The sequence below is a fragment of the Protopterus annectens genome, chromosome 8.part0, assembly GCF_019279795.1.
Source record: "Protopterus annectens isolate FY-2018-M chromosome 8.part0, PAN1.0, whole genome shotgun sequence".
NCBI lineage: Eukaryota > Metazoa > Chordata > Ceratodontiformes > Protopteridae > Protopterus > Protopterus annectens.
In genome coordinates, this window is record NC_056741.1 from 1,165,502,085 (window position 1) to 1,165,521,809 (window position 19,725).

At 38.5% G+C, this 19,725-nt stretch overlaps 1 protein-coding gene across 1 annotated transcript in view; it reads left to right on the top strand.

The window, feature by feature from the left end:
- The window catches only part of WDR90 (WD repeat domain 90), a 1,773,335-nt gene that overhangs the window by 906,992 nt on the left and 846,618 nt on the right, over positions 1 to 19,725 (top strand). Inside the window, exon 21 of the mRNA XM_044079383.1 lies at positions 13,330 to 13,460. Within this exon, the coding sequence (XP_043935318.1) occupies positions 13,330 to 13,460 (131 nt within the window). The remainder of the gene's footprint in view (positions 1 to 13,329; positions 13,461 to 19,725) is intronic.

Below are 19,725 nucleotides of genomic sequence, written 5' to 3' on the forward strand. Positions count from 1 at the left end.
TACAGATAAAAGGAACAAAAGGGAAAAGATGAAGAAGAGTGGCAGGTGAAATTAAGAGAAAATAAACAAGACATGTTGGGAGTGTTTAGACTTTATGAATGAATCTACAATCAGGACATTAAGGTGATATTACTGTGTGTCCAATCCAAGGGTAACAAAATGTCTGCCGCAGAGATTAAAGCAATAAAAAGTTAACTGTATGATAGCAAAACTTAAACTTCCTATGTCTTGTTTTTTAACTAGAAATCAAATGAAATAAGAGAAATAATGAAGCAATATTATGGAGAGCTGCATAGACAGAATGGGCAGGTTGCGGGATGAAGAGAAGATGTTTGAGAGAGCTACATTTAGCAAAACTAGATGTGTAGGAAAGCCTTGATTGCTGATGCATCAGAAGAGGAAATATGGGAGGCACTGAAAATTCAGAAAGTAGGAAAAGCATCATGTACAGATGGGGATACCTGTTGAGATATGGAGAAGAGTAAGGAGGATATGGCACAAAATATTCAATAGTATCTTTAGAGGGCAGACAAACTTTTGCAATGTAAATAAGATGTCCGTACAGTAAGATGCTACATGGTTAAAAATACATCAATGGGAATTTGAGTTTAGATGAAAATAATGCATTCAATTGGATGTATTGTTTTTCTGTTTTTTGAGCAGATTTGGGTTTCCTGGAGGATGGATAGAAACAATTTGTTAAGTGTATAAAAATTCAAAAGCAGTCATAATATGCAGTGGGAGATTATGACACGTAATAGAGCTCTTTAGGGGAGTAAGGCAAGGATGTCCTTTTTCTCCACTCCTGTTTCCTCTGAAAATAAGACAGTCAGAAATAAGTTATACTTGGGAGGGAGGGGTATACATGAAAACTTTCATTATTTGTTGGTGGTATATAATAGTCTATATAACCAAGCCAGCTAAGAACCTGATGCGTCTCTTCCAGGAAATGGATAGTATTGGAAATATAGCAAGCTATAAGATAAACAGGAATAAAACCAAAGCCATTGTGACAGAATATTGTCCTTCTTTTGAGTTGGTACAGGCATAGCCAATACCTATGGGAGCGTAATTATTTAGGAGTCTGGGTAAAGCAGAATGCACAGCAAACAAGTAAAGATAATGTGTGAGGAAGTAACTCTGAAAGTGGTTAGTAAAATGCAAAGATGATTGCAGTTTAAAAGTAAAACTTAAGGTAATTATAATGTTTCTGGTGCCATGTATAGTGTATCTAAGACAAACCTGTTAGTGTCAACCTGAGGGTAGGATATGGAAGAGACTTTTAGGAGCTGAGGGAACTTTTTTGGGAAAATAAAAAGGTGCAATGGGAGACATGTACATCACTCGAGCAGTTGGTGCTGTCCGTACCAGATTTAGAGCCACACTATAGGGCAACACAACTCAGGCTTATTTATGTTCTACAAATTACAAATTATCAGCCCAAGTGGAACATGTGTCAACAGAGGGATGGAGATTAGGACCAACAAATGTTGCAGATTGGAAAGGTTGCAGAAGAACCAGAAGAGGCAAATCCATTGCAGTACATTGGGTATGCAGTAAGGAACTTGCTTAGGCTGAAAACAGTCAAGCCCTGGAAAAAAATGTATGCTAGAATATAGGAAAGGCAGAGAGCTGTAGCTGTAGGGATTTACAAGACTTCATATATATGGAGTGAGAGAAACAAGAATCCAAGATGGTGGGAGCAGCTTTAGGATGGGGGAGGAGTGAAAAGGTAGGAGACAATAAAAATGAGTTTAGTTTGAATGATGATGAATAATCACAGTATGTGGGGTTAAGATCAGAACTAAGGGAATATATATATATATATATATATATATATATATATATATATATATATATATATTATAGAGAGAGATAAGAAAATATGAACAGAGAAAATAAACTAGGGGTTGTAAAGTTTATCATGAAAGCTAGGCTGATGAAAGCTTCAAGAAAGATTTTAGTGGAGAGTTTATAGTGTCTGGATAGACATGAAGAATTAAACCTTCAAAAACTCTAAGAAACGGAATGAGAAGTTAGGTATTGTCCCCCTGACCAGTGAGGATTGGCAACAAATAGTACCAGTCCCTGAATGTGCCACAAATTTGAGAATGTTTAGAATATCTATATGGAAATTCTCACACAGAAATTGTTATCCTTCTATCCACAACCCCTATTTCATATTTTTGCTTATGGGGTCGGGGTGTCACTTTAACAGTGACAGTCATCTAGAGCCAAGGCATACACCACAAGGTGGCTAGCCATGCTACAGTAGTTCATTCACACCACACACACACACACACACACACACACACACACACACACACACACACACACACACACACACACAGTTATGGCCAGTTTAGTGTGTCCAGTCTACCTGTTGCATCTCTTTTGAATGTGGGAGGAAACCAGACTACCTGGATTAAACCCATACAAACACAAAGAGGACATGCAGACTCCACACAGAAGACTCCCCAGCTGAGAATCAAACCTGGGGAACCTCTTCTTGTGAGGCAACAACTCTATCCGCTGTGCTGGCCACTTATATCCCCAGAAAAAAAAATAGCCAGGATTTTTTTTCTAAGGCCTATGGTATATATTGGAGATGTGAAGAGGGGTAATTAGCACTTGGGAACACATTCCTTTGGAAATGCAGTCATTTGACACAGTTTATGATGGAAATGAAAACTGCAGTAAGGTATATAACTGGATTTGATGACTGTTTTACTTAAGAGTTGTTAATGTTAGGTTGAGCTAATATTACCAAGCTTACACATGTTGAAGCATTATCATCTCTTTTAATCGTGGTGGCAAAAAAGCCATTGCTACAAAGTGGAAAAACAAACACAAGGGAGGTGAAAAGGGTAGTGAATGAGATTAGGAACATAGATATAAGGGGCATTATAGGTAGTCAGGAAAAAGGGATTGCTTATAAAGTGGAGGCTCTGGAAACTGACTAATATTGAGATAATGGATGCTTTATGGATTTAACTTGTATGTTAATCATATATAAATTGATATTATCTTTATTGGCTGCACATTTCCCATGGGAAGTGGCTTATGAAAATCTAGTTAAGATATAACTGTAGCTCTAGTTTGTACCTGGTTGCTGTATAATTGTATTTACCTTGTTATACATGTATGGAGATGTATATATGACATGCTTAAAATAAGATTCTAATAATAGTAGTGTCTTCATAAGACATGCAAGTAACATTCTGAAGACCAATTAAAGTTTGTAAAATGCAAACATGTAGTACTTATGGACTGACAATTGGTACCAGTTGAGTTTAGCAATAAGTTCATCAAATTTAACTTAATATTATTTTCAGAAAATATGTACTAGTGTAATCTATACACACTATTTGTTTTTATGTCGGTTCAATAAAAATTATTTAAAAAAATTGCTCCTACTTAAGTTTACCTCTCTTTTTGACCCTGCTCAACAGATTCTCTTAACTGCCATCACCTTTCCACTGAAATATAGCCTTTGACAAACTCCCCTTGGACCTTGTTTTACCAACCCTGACATGATTCATTTTAATCTACTGGCAAAGATGTCTGCCAGAATCTTTGAATCTATATTTATCAAAGAAATTGGTCTGTAATTCTATCCTGACCTTCTCGGGAAAGAGAACTACAGTAACCTTAGTAAAAAAATTCTTAGAGTGCACATCTGTCGTCTCCTGCCTTTATTATATATTCTGCTTACATATTCCACAGTTGAAGAGACAGCAGTTTTATAAAGTTCTGATGGAAAGTCATCATTCCTTGGAGCTTTGTGCCTTTTTTGTTTACGTATAATCTCTGAAATCTCACACTCATTTCTCTTTGGGAAAATGTGTTATGAGACCAAGGTTGAACTTTTTGGCCACAATTCCAAAAGGTACGTTTGGCGCAAAAATAACACTTCTCATCATCAAAAATACACCATCCCCACGGTGTAGCATGGTGGTGGCAGTATCATGCTTTGGAGTTGCTTTTCTTAGCTGGAACTGGGGTTTTAGACAAGGTGGAGGGAATTAAGAACAGTTCCAAATAGCAGTCACTTTTGGCCCAAAACCTTCAGGTGTCTGCTAGAAATCTGAAGATGAAGAGGAATTTCACTTTTCAACACCACAATGACCCCAAGCATACATCCAGATCAACAAAAGAATGACTTCACCAGAAGAAAATTAAAGTTTTGGAATGGCCCAGCCAGAGCCCAGACCTAAATCCAATAGAAAATCTGTGGGAGTGACCTGAAGAGGGCTGTGCACAAGAGATGCCCTCGCAATCTGACAGATTTGGAGCACTTTTGCAAGGAAGAATGGGCAAATACTGCCAAGTCAAGATTTGCCATGCTGATAGACTCCTACCCAAGAAGACTGAATGCTGTAAGTAAATCAAAAGGTGCTTCAACAAAGTATTCGTTTAAGGATGTGCACACTTATGCAATCAGCTTATTGTACGTTTTTTATATTTTTTCCCCTAACAGATTTGTTTTTCAATTGAATTGTACAGGTTATAGGTCACATTAAAGGTGAGAAAAGTTTTGAAACTATTTATTGTGGTCTCATTTTTTTATATCACAGAAACCTGGCATTCAGACAGTGCAGCAAAACCTGAGATTGTAGTAACTTCTCTAAATGAATAACGGCAGTATGTATATAAACATTACTATACATAGAAAGAGAGAGGACAGAGAGGGAGAAATAGCGAGGAAGTCTTATTAAAAGTGTGATAATGAGGTCATTAGGTTACCGAATCAGGCAGGAAAAAGGTAATGCAATGAGCAAGAATCTAGAAAACCTTTTAGTTATAGAATGCGTAGTTGTATCCCTAAATTGTGGTGTGTGTGTGTGTGTGTGTGTGTGTGTGTGTGTGTGTGTGTGTGTGTGTGTGTGTGTGTGTGTGTGCACACGCGTGCATGCATGGAATTTCTCCCCTTCCACTAAGTTGGGCAACCGACAGCAGTATTGTGGGGAGAGGGGTGTAAGGTCCCTCTATTGCATCCAAGGCCAACTGTATTATCTTTAGAAATTAAAAAATATATATATATTGTTTCGGTAACTGCCAGGTCCAATGAATTCACACTCGACTTATTAGATCCATAAATCCTTCCTTTATCACACCCTTTGTGTTTTCTGTCATTTTCAAACTAATTGCAGGCAGGAAGTATACACTGCAGTCAGAGTTCTGACATTCCTTAAAAGGTGCTAAAAAACTAGAAGACACAGCACTCTGGATCAAGCCAGATGAAGAAAAAAACACGATTATACGAACTGTTAACTGTTAAAATAAACTGCCAATAATAAACGTTATAATGTAACCAGAAATGATCAGGGTCATAGGCATTAAATAAGGGACCAATGGACCATCAATCTGTTACTGCCAGACTCGGGCACAAATCCAGAAATAATTACAGATGCTTTTTAAAATATAGTACTAACTTTAGAATCAGACAGTAACAGACAAGATAATGTGAATTAATTTTATGAATGCGCCGACATAAAAGAAGTCTGTATCATTAATCATTATTATTTATGAAGTGTAATCCATCCTCCCTTTCTCTCAAAATCATCAGTTTTAGAGGGACAGAGCAAATTTCTGAGCTAAAAAATCAGAGACAGTTGAGAGGTATGACGGACAGTTTTTAAAAACGTATTACTTTGCACAAGAAATAAGTTGACGGAAATCCCGGAATAAGAGAACTTGAGTAAACATACAGTACCTGAAGTAAAGTTAGTAGCTTTGATGAGTAACACTTTTTGCTCCTCTGTACCATGTTTTGTCAAAAAAAAAAAAAAATATATATATATATATATATATATATATATATATCAGATTTTAAGATGGAAAGAGAAAATTTAAGGACTGTTGAGAGGAATTTAGCGGCTGTCATTTGTGCACTGTCACTTTAGTTTCCTTCAATCTCACAATCATTTTGTTTTTACTATGTCCTTGGAATTTTTCCCACCTGAGCCTCTTCTGATTTTACATACCACATGGGACCCCACACACTGCTTACTGCAGCATTTACTCAAAATAATTGGGAAAGAAGAAACTTTAAGTAGAAGTTGTTTACGACATTAGCATCATATGAAGAACTAAAACTGTTGGCGCATGTACTGATGGCAAGGAGAAGACAACACATGCCAAGCACCACCTTAAAATAAGCTCACCCCCTTCTGCCCACTTTTTCTGATCTAACAGGCAGCATTGAACTCAACCTCCACTGGCTAAGTACAGCCGTATGTGCATTAACATGCACAAACTCCAGTAAATACCTATTCATTTCATTACTTATTACTTCTGTTTTGGTATAAATGCATGTGCAAAGTACCAGCTGCTTAAATGACAAAAGTCATGCCGTGAAAAGCTACCAACTTCCCAATTTGAGCCTCAGTCATTGGTCCCCTTCCCCTACTAACAGCAAGAAATCAATGCCTGTTGGAGTTGATAGACAGCAAGCAGTACATTACAGATGCACCAACAATTATAAATCAATTAAAACACAGACTAAGTAAAAATTGTAAGTAAAGACAAAAAAAAAAAATTGTGATTTCAAGGGGCCACTTGGGAATTAATGGAACCTCATTATTTTAGCCTCAAGACCAGGAAATTCTGAGGAATTTGGTACGTTGAGAGGTATGACAGGGAGGAGTATAGCAGCCCTGCACAGAAACACCCACTCTGATTCAGAGACACCATATCAGAACCCTGAGTTCATTAAAAACTCCATTCCCTATCACAAGTAGATAAAGCAATGTTTAGGAGTGCCAGGGTAATACAGAATTATTCTTAGGTCTGTCTTGCCCTTACCCCTATATCCTACTTAATTCAAACACGAGATAGGCAGAGATAATTGTTGTGAAAAAGACAAGTCAGATGGCGTGCATATAAGCTATTTGCACTTAAGTACTGAACATTTAGTACTGTTTTCACCACTCAGTGAGGTCACCATAACATGTCATTTAGGTTCAAACAAGAGTTTATAAGTCAGTGGAATGCACATGGACTGTAAATGCTGCTGCCTTGCTCTGTTGGAACCACTGCCTAAGCAAACCAAAAGACTGCAGTGTCTTTTTTGACCAAGTTCTGAAACGGAAAGAAAAAAAGAGGCTGAAGTATATTGTATGTGGAGCCTCTTTCTCTGTCATCTGTCCTTGTCCCTGGCTTCATTTATTATCTACACTTCTTGAGGGTCCACAAAAAAGATTTAATCTATTTAAAAATAAATAAATAACTATATATGGATATATATATATATATATATATATATATATATATATATATATATATGTGTGTGTGTGCGTGTGTATATAGTTACATGCATATATACTAGGCTAATAAGTCTAAGTAGCAGTTAGGCACTTTGGGTTTCTGAACAAAATGTCCCAATGCCTCTCTGAACGCTTTTCCCTTGAGGAGTTCTATTTTGAAATTGAAAGCAGCATATTTTTTTATGAATTGTATGATATTTGCAACAGTTAATATGTTTTGTGAGTTTGTAATAAATAAATGAATATAAATGAATGTAATATTCTTTTTATGTTGGGCTGTTTTAATGTTTGTTTTTAACAAATGGGTGGCACTGAAATGAATTAATTAAGATGGGGTGGAGAAATGGGTATATAATGTGTGTTTGTGCACTTTATTTTTTTATTCTGAAGAAGTCTGAAACTAGTAAGACGAAAGTGTGTCGATTAAACTGCAAATTTGCTAAGTTCCTGGTGTGACCGGTTTGTTTTTCACTTCTCTTGTGTTTGCCTTGAAAGAGGAATGAGACAGGGATGCCCTCTTCCTCTCTGTTGTAATTTGTCCTTTACAATGAACCACTGGCAGTTATAATAAGGGAGTCCCTGTTAGAAGGGTATAACTGGCATGGTAGGCAGGAATTGATCAGCCCGTTCACAGATGATATACTGTTGTATTTAACTAGCCTGGAAAAAAATATGTTCCAACATTATTTGAAATTCTACAAGATTATAAAAGGATATTGGCTCAAACCTTGTTGACCCTATACTGTCTTTAGGCATTGCCAACCAGTTAAATCTTCTGACATTACTGTACCTGCCCAGGAAAATCTGAAGGTTTTACTGCTCAGTGCTAGGAGTCTAAATAGGAAATTCCACTCCCTGCAGGCTGTCTTCAACCCGGAGAGTGTAGATCTCTGTGAAGTTACTGAGACATAGTTTTAAAGCTGCTGAGAGCACCCCAGCAATACAGGGCTGCAACGCTTTCCACACATTTACACCAGCTATTGCACAGAAAGGCACAAAAGATGGACATGCTTCTCTATACATTAAAAAACAAATGCACCTCAAGGCTGGTCTCTCAATATGATGGACTCTATGGTAATTTGGACATGGAAAAGACAAAGTCCTATGTTATATCCTTTTAAGTTATGGTTCCCCCTCTATGACCCAAGATAGCCACAAAACTTAATTAAATGCACTGGACACACTTCCCATTCAACCCTACTCCATGCTCATGTTTTTTTTTTTAACTCTTTCAGTATAAACTGGGAATCATACAGGATCCCTAAAATGCAAGCCCAGAGATTCATGGACTTTGTAAATGATAATACCCTTGACCAGTTAGTTTGTATGCCCTCTAGGGGCACAAACATCCTTCACCTGGTATTCACAACCTTGACATAACATTACACACTTCCTAGTGTAATGTTCTCATTGCGAAGGTCAAAGTATAAAGCTGTATCTTTTGAAGTAATGTAAAACCCTGGGGCACCTGCTAACCCAGGAACTTTAGGAATTATTGTAGAGTATGCTGCCTACCTCAACTTAGCCAAGGTATTTGACACAGTACCCAACTCAGGCATTGTAGACAAGCTCACTAAATTAGATATCAACCCATATATCATCAGCTGGATAACCAGGTGGTTCACAGGCAGGATGCATTAAGTTAAAATAGGGGAATCAACCTCTACAAAAAGGCAAGTTACTAGCGGGATGCCTCAGGGCTTTGTGCTGAGGCCTATCCTATTTGGCATCTACTTATCTGAAGTCATGGCTAATGTCAGGGACCTCTGACTGACCAAGTTTGCAAACTGTTGCAAATTGGGAGCAGGCATCTATTCCCTTCCAAGATACAAATATCCTCCAGAAAGGCCTGACATAGACAAATAACCGGTGCCAGTGTCATGGCTAAAGAAGAAGTGCTTTGTAGTATCTTTCAATAAGGCTAGCATCCCAGTGAACTGCTACATTAATAATATACCCCTAAGAGTAGACCATGTCATCAGAACTTGGGAATGCACGTGGGCAGAGATTTGGCATTTGACCATAATGTGTCCACTTTAGTGAGAAAATCGTTCCTTGCTGCAGAACTTTTGATTAATGGTATGGCATATAGATCCAAGCAAGTCCTCATCCCTTTGTCCTCTGCTGTCAAACAGTCATTGAGTACATTGCCCTCTTCAGTATGTACCTCACCAAGCACGTGCAGCAATTGGAGTGTTCAGAGGTTTCTCACAAAAAGAATACATGGGAGAGAAAAAAGTCCTTTGTGGACCACCTCAAAGCGTTGTCTCTGAACTGAGTATCCTACAGGTTGTTGAGAGGCGGTCTATGCCTGGCCTACAAAGCATTCACAGATCCAGCCTTAGAGGACTTGTTGCATATCCATAACACAACTAGCATCAGAAACACCTGATCTAGGAACCTAAACCTTGCCTACAGCGTAAATAGGACATATTGGAGAGGTAAATGTGTCTCAGTGGCTCCCTCTTTTTGGAACAAGCTTCCCATTCATGTGAAGTAGAGTTCTTTCCTACATTTATTCAAGTGGAGCCTGGATGAGTGGCTGGAGAACTGCAGATATAACCCTGGTCTGCCTCCCAGGTCTCTACTAGAGAGTGGAAGCTTGTAACTGTCCAACTACCTATACCCTAGTATAGACACCTTCCCAAAACCTTTGGAACCATTGCCTTTCAGATTTTATTGGAAAGCATGGCTAGGCTTAAAAACATGGCTTGGGTTGTTAGCCTAGTATTCTACTATGATAGTAGGCTGTAAAGCAAATGAGATGAAAAAGAATGCAATTGTAGAGTAAGATGCTTGGAGTGTGAATCAAAAAAATAAGTGTCCCAGGTGGCTAAAGAAACCTGGAAAGAGATGGAACAGAAAATGATGATAATTATTAGGCAGTGAAATCTCATGTGAATGGACCAAGAAAGTAAAATTCAAGCAGTTAACATGCTCATGATAACCCCCCTCCCCCACTGCTCTATATAGTAACAGGTATTAATTTGCGATGAAGTTGTCAGGCCTATGGAGTAGGTGGGATTGGGAATGCATAGCCTGAAAACGGACTTTCATACTGCCCAAGTCAAGTTGATATATTTGCATCAGGACAGAAACTATAAAATGGGAACAGATGATCTTAGAATAGGAAAGAGGAACAGAAGAACTGCAGGACCAGGCTTTTGATCAGAAATGGAAGAAAAAAGGCTCAAAAGAGAGGAGGGAAGGATATGCCCTTTCTTTTTTAAAACAACTGCTTAAAAAAGTGGAAAGCAGAAGCACGTTATGTTTCCTTGTGCCCATTGGGTTAAACTTGGTAGAGACAGAATAAGGTTTGGACTGATAAAAGATGTAAAATTCTGAAACAAGACACAAAATATTGGGAGCAGATTAACAGGAGTCTGTTTTAACTTAGGAACAGGTGTGCAGGAGATATGACATCCCAGAAAGATTCTGTTTGGCCTGTATGGGCCTAAGCAGAGGATCATTCAAGAGAATTACTTAGGTTAGACTGAAATAATAATGAAAGCTAGAACATAAGTGACAAATAGAGAGACGCTATTCTCAAGGGATTATGTGGGACTAATTAATAATTTAAATGGCCCAGAATATTCAATGAGTCAGAAATAGGGAGAAGTTCTGGAGAGAAACTCCACAAACACACAGTGGTAGGAGAAATTTGCCTTGCACCAAAGTTTGTTATGAAAGCACAGAAATTCAGGATCTTACACAAGTACTATTGCACTCCAAAGTGACTCCAAAGAATGTTTCCCCATTTACCCAAAACATGCTGGAGATGTAAAAGGACACAACCAGCCCCCTGGGAACATATATTCTGGGAATGTAGGGAATTAAGACTTGAAAATAGATTTGAGAAAAGATGTTTGTAATCTAACAGATGGTAGTGGGGGACATATCACAAGAGATTTATTCCAGGTAAGCTGGGATCTTGAGTTAGGAGTTATCAGTGCTATTCTTAATACTAACTGTACTAGTGGGTAAAAAAAGCTTCCACCCCATATGTGGAAAAAAGAAGAGAGTCTGGAGTGGAAAGACATCCTAGAGATATTCAGGGGAAAAGAAAAGATGGATATAAGACTTCTGGTCAGCCAAAGTAGGAGGAAAAAATGAATCTTGAAATGGCATCTGTAGCAAAAGTTCAAGGAATGCAATTAAGAGGTTTTTGAGCAGTAGAATTGGTGACCTGAGAAAAGACAACATGTTAGTTTGTATACCCAATTATGTACCTTTTTACTGTATTTTATCTCTTTTGTATTTATTTTCAGTTTTAATCTTGAATTCTTAAGTTAAATATTTTAAATAACCATCTTGTTGTAAGGGTAGGGAATATTTAACCAAAAAGGGTAAAAGTGGTCAACTCAGAAAAAAAAGAAGAAAATACCTGTGACTAATTTAAATTTCAAACTAGTTGTTGATGCCTTTGATTGGTTTGAGAGAGACTGTGTTAGTATTATGATTGGGATGGTTGGTTGGGGAAGTAGGGGAGGGCAGTAGACCAGTTGCATTTATCAGTTTTTAGACGTTATTGTTATAATTTTGTGTGTTTTAATTCTACCAGGTTAATCTAAACGGAATATTTTGATTTCTGCCTAAATGCATGGTGATCAAAACAAATCTATTCCTTTTTTAAGCAGCTATTGGACTGGAGTTGACTGCACATAGTCTTTAGAAAGTCTATCCTTATATACTGTACTAAAACAAATTGCTGCTAGTTTAAGGTGATACACTATGCATGAAAACTACATTGCGACAGTTAATAGTATGTGGTTTCTACAATAAACAGAATTGGTTATAACAAAAAAAAAGTATATTGTGAAATTTTGCCCCTTTGCTAGGCTGATATAGCGCACTTGGAGCTCTGTCTTCTTCAGAGCAAACTTTGAGAAGTGGACTGTGCATTTCAGAGTAGAGCAGTTAGACAGAACAAGCATGATAAAAATCCATCCAGCCAGCCATCTAGAACCGCTTTCCCATTTCTTGCACATGGGTTTGAGGTATCACTTCAACATTGACAATCATCTAAAGCCAAGGTTAACACCATGGGGTAGCTAGCCTTGCCATGTCAATTCTTCCACACCACACCCTTGCACGCACACTCACACCTGTGGTCAATTTAGAGTATCCAACCACCTACTGCATGTCCTTGGAATGTGGGAGGAAACCAGAGGAAACCCACGCAAACACAGGGATGACTTGCAGACTCCACTCCAAAGGCATCCAAGCTGAGAATCGAACCAGGGAACCTCTTGCTGTGAGGTGACAGCACTATCCGCTGTTCGACTGTGCCTCCCTAGTGTTTTATAAAACTCTCTTCTTTTATTCCATTCTAATTAGAAAATTGTTTAAGAACAGAGTCCATGTATTTTTCTTTTCTGCCAGCTCGCTTAAACTGATATTTTTCTGCTCACATAGTACCAAATCTGCCACTGTAACCTCTGCATGTTCTTTTTGAGGTATTAACTATTTGTTACTTGGATTCCTTTACTTCAGTATGGAGACTATGGATTGTAGCCTGAGAGCTCCATGAGGGCTTGCTGCGTAACCCTTTTAATCTCTGTCTATCAGTAATTCCTCCCTCTTGTTCTTTCTGAGCAAATTAACCATTTTTGAGGAGAGGGAAGCATTTTAAACTATCATTTCTAGGTCGACCTCAACCTGTACAGATTTGGAGGTTATTCAGCTGCATCACCAGTATTTCTGGTGAGGGAGGGGGAGTCAGATGAAGCTTTGTTTCTTTTTGTTCTTTTTCTTAGCCCCAGTATCATCCACGAACTACTGTTTGGGTAGCAATTATACTAAAATAAGCTGGTGGCAAAAACAATTTACATTTACTGATACTGGAAGTAAAACAATTCAGTATTGGCAATTGCCTTATTTTACTTAGTTGGCTAATAACATGTAATACTTTTTTTTTTTTTTAACATTGATTGGGTTATATTTCCTGCCTGCTGTAACAACATATCACTTGGTGCATCTCCTGTCATATAAAACAGTTCTGACACCAAAAACAGTCATTTCAAGGAATGTTGTTAATTATGTTGCATTCTTTTCATGACAGACAACACCGTGGTCAGGTCATTGGCTTGGTTTTCTCACCTAATGCTGATTACATGTACAGTGCTGGTTCCCTTGGCTCTTTAGCTCTCTACAATGCATTAGAGGATGATCATCATGCATTACGAGTACTGGGTGAGTTACAAAGGGTGATGGTCATTTGTTTATTATTGTACTGTAAATGTGATAAGATCTGTGATTCTTGATTTCTTTGGAAAGTGTCTGCTAACATGGTACTGTGAAATCATTGTTCTGTTTTCAGTGGTAAACATAATAGTAATGATTATAAACATAATAACAATGCATAGTCTGCATTAAAACTAATACCAGGTGAATGAGCCTGCATAGAAATTGACAAATCATGTTCATATAAAATTGATGGTTGAGCTTGGAAGTACTCTGTTTCAGAAACACTAATGTAAACCAACTGTCGGAAGCTAACTTTGCAAAGCTCTCTTAAGAGTTTTATGTGATGATTTGGAGGTAATTCTGAACTTCATAAGTCACAAAAAGAACAATGCACTGAAATGCTTAGCACTACATAGAGACAATGAGTTTCGTCTGTTCTTCAGAATATGTATGTAGCTACTGACCTGATTAGCTCAAGTTTAGTTATTTAAGATCAGAGACAGGAAATCACCAATCTATCAGCGAAGAACCAAAGCTCACAATGAAAACACAAACTAGGCAAAACGGCCAACGGCCAACTCTTGTTGGAACAACTGCAATATTTAAAAGAGAGAAATAATGGGCACGGTTTAGTTCTGATGAAGTCCTCATAGTTGTGTGGACAAAAGTGCTTACCTTTTAAATATGTTTATTAAAACTTTATGTTCAGTACCTCATTGCAGTTGTTGTTCCTAGAGCTGGCCACGTTTGTATTTTCATTATCCAGAGACAGGAACTCCTGCACAATTGCTGTTTAGGTATCTGGACGAGGAAGAAGGTTTTGAATGCTGCCCTTTCTCAGATGTAGGCATGTATAGGTATATAGAGCAGGTGTGTGGATTCACTGCAAATTGCCTGTCAGCACAAGATCCTGGTTAGGCTTGGCAAATCAACACCTCAGTCTTTGCTAATGGCGAAGCTAGCAGTTTGAATGCCCATGCTGTCCTGCTGTGCAGCAAGAGCTGCCCAGTTGTCATCATACTGTCCTTCTGCAGTTGACTACTTGAAGAGTCAGAAGGTTGTGGGGAAAAAGTGACATTAGCTATACTCAACATAGACGTGATACTGATTTGTAGCAATGAGCTTGACCTTTGCAAAACTTGAGATTCTGTTTCTCTTCATTGAGATTGTTAGATTTGTGGAAAAATACACACTGCCTTTTGTTTTAAAGTCCTGAAATTTGAATCTCTTGTACTCAGCCTGTGAAAAGGTAATTACAGCAGTTGGATGTTATATTTGTGATGCTCTTTAGAGCGTTCTGTTGGGTGTACCCTGTTTCCTATAATCAATCTGGCATGCAACTAGATTTTTCTTCCACATGGCAGTGGCTTTACCATGGTGCATATACAATTCCTTAGTGTTCTTGACTTGTGCTCTGGTATTTTAAATTCCCTTCTGTCAAATTCTTCTTCAAATGATTTAGTTACTATTTTTCTGTTGTCAGAGTGGAGTTCCAAGGTTTTGTAAGTGAATAAATAAAACTTTACTCAGATACTTCTTCAGATGATTTATTTACTGTTTGTCTGTTGTCAGTGGTGCTACCTTTAGTTATTCTTTTTTTACTTTTTAAGTTTGTGTTCCTTTCTTTGAAATTTAATAATCAGTACTTTTGGATTATGATGTTTCCAAAGTTAAACCATAATTTGTTATAATTTAAGATTGTGGTAAGACTTTCACCCCTTGCTCCCAAACTGTTGGAATGTTCCCTACTCAAAAAAAAAAGTTTTCTCAAGAAGGTAAAAGTGCAATTGCTGTCAATCTGATCAGATAACCTAACTCACTTGACTCTCCTTACTTCCTGTATCTTAACTCATTCACTCCGGAGCAGCTCTGAAAAAGCTGCCTGCTTAATTCCACCATAGGAACAACAGTGCAGCCTGAGCACATTTTCAGAAAATCCATTTCTAATACCATACAGAAAACAAATAGGTTCATAGGTTGATACTAGGCTGTCTTCCCTAGGGCATTTATAAGCCTAGCCAGAGTGTGTTTGGCTTTCGCCACCCTTTTAGATTAGTTGACTGTGCCTCTGTATAGTAGGTCACAGAAGATAGCCCTTTTAAGGTTAGTTTACTGTGCCTCTGTCTAGTAGGGACACAGAAGAGATCCCAGGGGTAAACTTACGATCTCCCATCCACTCGTCAAGATTTCTCTTGAAGAGGGTCATTGAGGGGCTCTGCCTAATATGGATTGGGATTTTGTTCCAGAGTGAGGGGAGCCTCTGGGATATGAATCTGTCCCTCCAGCATGTCCTATTTATTTCTGTGCTGAGGTTTAAGTCCCTGGAGCGTGTAGCTCTAAGGGATTTGGATTTCTTGAGGTGGAGCATGGACATGGCTTTATACGTCAGGCACAGATCGCCTCTGAGTAGGCGGTAAGCAACTGAGTAGAGCTGGAGTTTCTTTAGCCTAACTGCGTAGGGCATCTGTTTGAGTCCCTTGATCCTCTTGGTGAGGTACTTTTGGGGTCTTTCCAGTTGCTGCAGGTGTCGGGTAAGGTACATCCCAAATGGGGCATTGTTTTCAATTATGGGCCTGATGATTGATGAGTAGAGGGGCACAATGACCTCTCTTGATCTAGATGTGAACCCTTTCGTGATAAGGTGGGCTATATAGAAGGCCTTTCTAACCACTTTGGCAATGTGATTGTCAAAGGAGAGATTGCTATCTACTTGGGTCCCCAAATCCCTAATTACTTCTTCCGTACTTAATGGATTACCACCTATGTGATAATTAGTGGGCACTTTGTTTTTCCCAAAGGGGATGACTATGCACTTTTTGGCATTTAGCTTTAGGCCATGGCTCTGACACCAGTTATCCGTCTCTGTGAGACCCTTTTGGAGGATGCTTGTGTCAGTCGGCGAGTCGATTATGGCACCCAGTTTGCAGTCATCTGCAAACTTGATCAGCCATAGTCCTCCCGTGTTAGCCTGTACCTCACAGAAATATATACCGAACAAGAGAGGTCCCAGGACTGAGCCTTGTGGGACGCCACTTGTAACTGGTTTAGAATCTGACATGGCACCTGCAATTCTGACCATGTGGGTTCTATCCCTGAGCCAGTTTGCAACCCATCTTATTCATAACTCTTTAACTATAGGAGCTAGACTAAAAATGTTAACGCGAAAGTTGTTCAGCAGACACTGACCTTTCCAACAGTATAAATGTTGATAATGCATATCAAAGTCATTATTAAATATTTGGCAAGGAATGTTGATATTGTGCATATTTGTTACCTTTTTGGAAAAGCAAAGCACAATATCTTGGTCAATGTACCATGTAGACCCATACAATTTATATTTAATTTGTTAGTATGAACGTCAGCTTTAAAATGATACCTTAACCATTACTGTGTGATGCTCCTTTATGGAGATATTCACAGAAATATGATTAATATAATATTTCTCATAATTGATAAATAAACAAAGAATAATATCTCATCATCTGTAATAGACAGAGCCTACATATCAGTGTAGAAGTTGTGCATCTCAATGTCAGCTTCAAAGTGATGCATCATTTGTGTGATCACCATGCCCCCTTGCAGAGATATGGGCATAATAATGAGAAGTAGTGGAAATGTATAATTTTCATAATCCTACAAGACTAAACAAACTGTGATATCTATAGATGTGTACAGTGCACAGACATAGTCCTTTTACCATGTTGTAAGGAGTAACACTGTCTTCAAAATGAGATATTACTAGGCACACTGACATTCTCCCTTGCAAAGTTATTTACCAAAATATGAAAAAAAAATCATAATTTCCATAACCCAACTCCAAAACAAACGTTGATATCTGCACATGTGTACAACATATATGCACAATTCTTTTACCATGTTGGAACCAGCAATACTGTCTTCAAAATGAGGTATTATGTAGCACATTCCGATTCTGCCTTGCAAAGTTATTTACCAAAATATGAAAAGAAAATCATAATTTCCATAACCTAAGTCCGAAAAAAACTTTGATATCTACACATGTATACAACATACAGGCCCAATTATTTTACTATGTTGGAGCCAGCACTACTGTCTTCAAAATGAGGTATTACGTAGCACATTCAGATTCTCCCTTCCGAAGTTATTTACCAAAATATGAAAAAAAAATCATAATTTCCATAACCTAAGTCCGAAACAAACTTTGATATCTGCACATGTGTACAACATACAGGCCCAATTCTTTTACCATGTTGGAATCAGCAATACTGTCTTCAAATGAGGTATTACTTAGCACATTCAGATTCTCCTTTGCCAAGTTATTTACCAAAATATGAAAAAAAAATCATAATTTCCATAACCTGAGTCCTAACAAAACTGATAGCTGTACATGTGTATAGCATTCAGAACTAGTTGTTTTACCATTTAGACACATATGATTGCATTCTTGGTGTAGCCAACATACTGCTGGATGGGTACATGTAAAGAGAAAAAGCAAGGTAAGGGCCGCCACTCCACTAATGAACCCAGGACAGGCATGGGACTTCAGTGACAGGCAAGGCCATCTGATCTGTCCGATAGCTGTGCTGGCTACCCACTCAGACAGCTGATACCACTGCAGTCTCATGACCTCCTTCAGTGTCAGCAGTCTGTCTTACCTATGCCTTTTCTCTTTACATGTGTCCATTCAGCAATGGACCTAAGGAGACAAGGTCTATATTAGCAAGCCCTTCCTGTCATCTACACATAAAAGCAGACTAAAAACAGAAGTATTGCATGATGGTCACTGACATATTAGATTGTACGTGGTAGCACTCTCCTAAAACAGTTGTTCTTTCTCAGCATCCTCCTAGCTCTTTACCACAGTTATTTGCCAAACTCAGAAAAAATGTATTTTACACAACAGATTTCGTAATAGAGTTTTACTTACCATACTGGTCCCTACTTGGTCATGGGTTTTTTCCATTCTTCCAATCCTGCATAGCTCTCCTCACGTCATTGTGGAGGTCAGTCAAAACCAGCGCATTGCCCTCCTCAGTTAGGTGAACGCCATCCTTTCTGAACAGTTGAACGTCATTTGCGGTGATGCTGTCATGACAGATTGTAGATCCACCGACCCTGTACATTAAGCCATGCATGAACCCATTCTGTAATTTTCTGGCCTTGTGCACTTCCCACTGACTGTTTTCCATATCTGTCGAGGAATTATGTCAGACCACACAAAATGACAATGTGGCCCCCATGACTGCAGGTGTTCAAAAATTGCTGTGATTTGAAACCGTAGCCTTCCGAGTGGTTGACTGATGACATCTTTCCCTCCAATGTGCAGCACACGGATGTCGGGCTCAGGGTAGCTGGAACACTTCTCTTCCAACAACTGCAGTAGTCTGCTCCAATGCATACCTCTTCTTGCAATCCAGTATACCTTCACACTGGATGTGGGGAAGCTCAAGTTGTACTGGTTTTCAGTTTTGGAGGCATGGCTGGCAGCCCAGTGAATGTAGGAATGGCCACAAACCCACACTCTTAACTTGTCATTCTCCTGGTTGTGAAGCCATGTCAGTGTCAAAAGGTGGACAAACCTGCACAGGAAAGAAAATGCAAACAGATTACTACTGATGTTTGACAGAAGACTACATATATATGTATATCATATGCATTACCTGGTTAGCCCATGCAAATCTTCCATCCTAACCCTAGGGGCAGTATTCTTTGCATTAGGTACATAAGTGGTGATGACGCTGCAGCGGTACATACCTACTACACACGCGCACACACACACACACACACACACACACACACACACACACACACACACACACACACACACACACACACGTTTTGCATTAGCATGTTCTAATACATGTCAGTGTGGAGTGCAGAGGCATTCATTAATATTCAGTAGAAAAACTAAATAATTATAATTCATTCAAAATAGTATAACACTTGGATGTTACTGAGCCCTTCCTCCTACCACCTAATTTCCACCCATGACTAATAAAGCATGGAAACAGGCCCAACTACTGAGTATAAGCAGAAGTACAGTAATAGAAGCAGAAATGTCAAACTTATCTGGTTCATCCATGGAAGAATTAGTCACAAAAGTAATAATCCCAGTTATCGAATCTGACCATCACTCTGGTTACAATAAGACCCAAGAGTTTTCCTCAATGCAGTATGTGCATATTGTTAACAGATAATACATTATTCTTGAAAGCTGAATACATAAACAAAAAATTATAACAACCATCACTGAAACCTGAGCTATAGATAGCCTATACTTGTTGCACCGTAT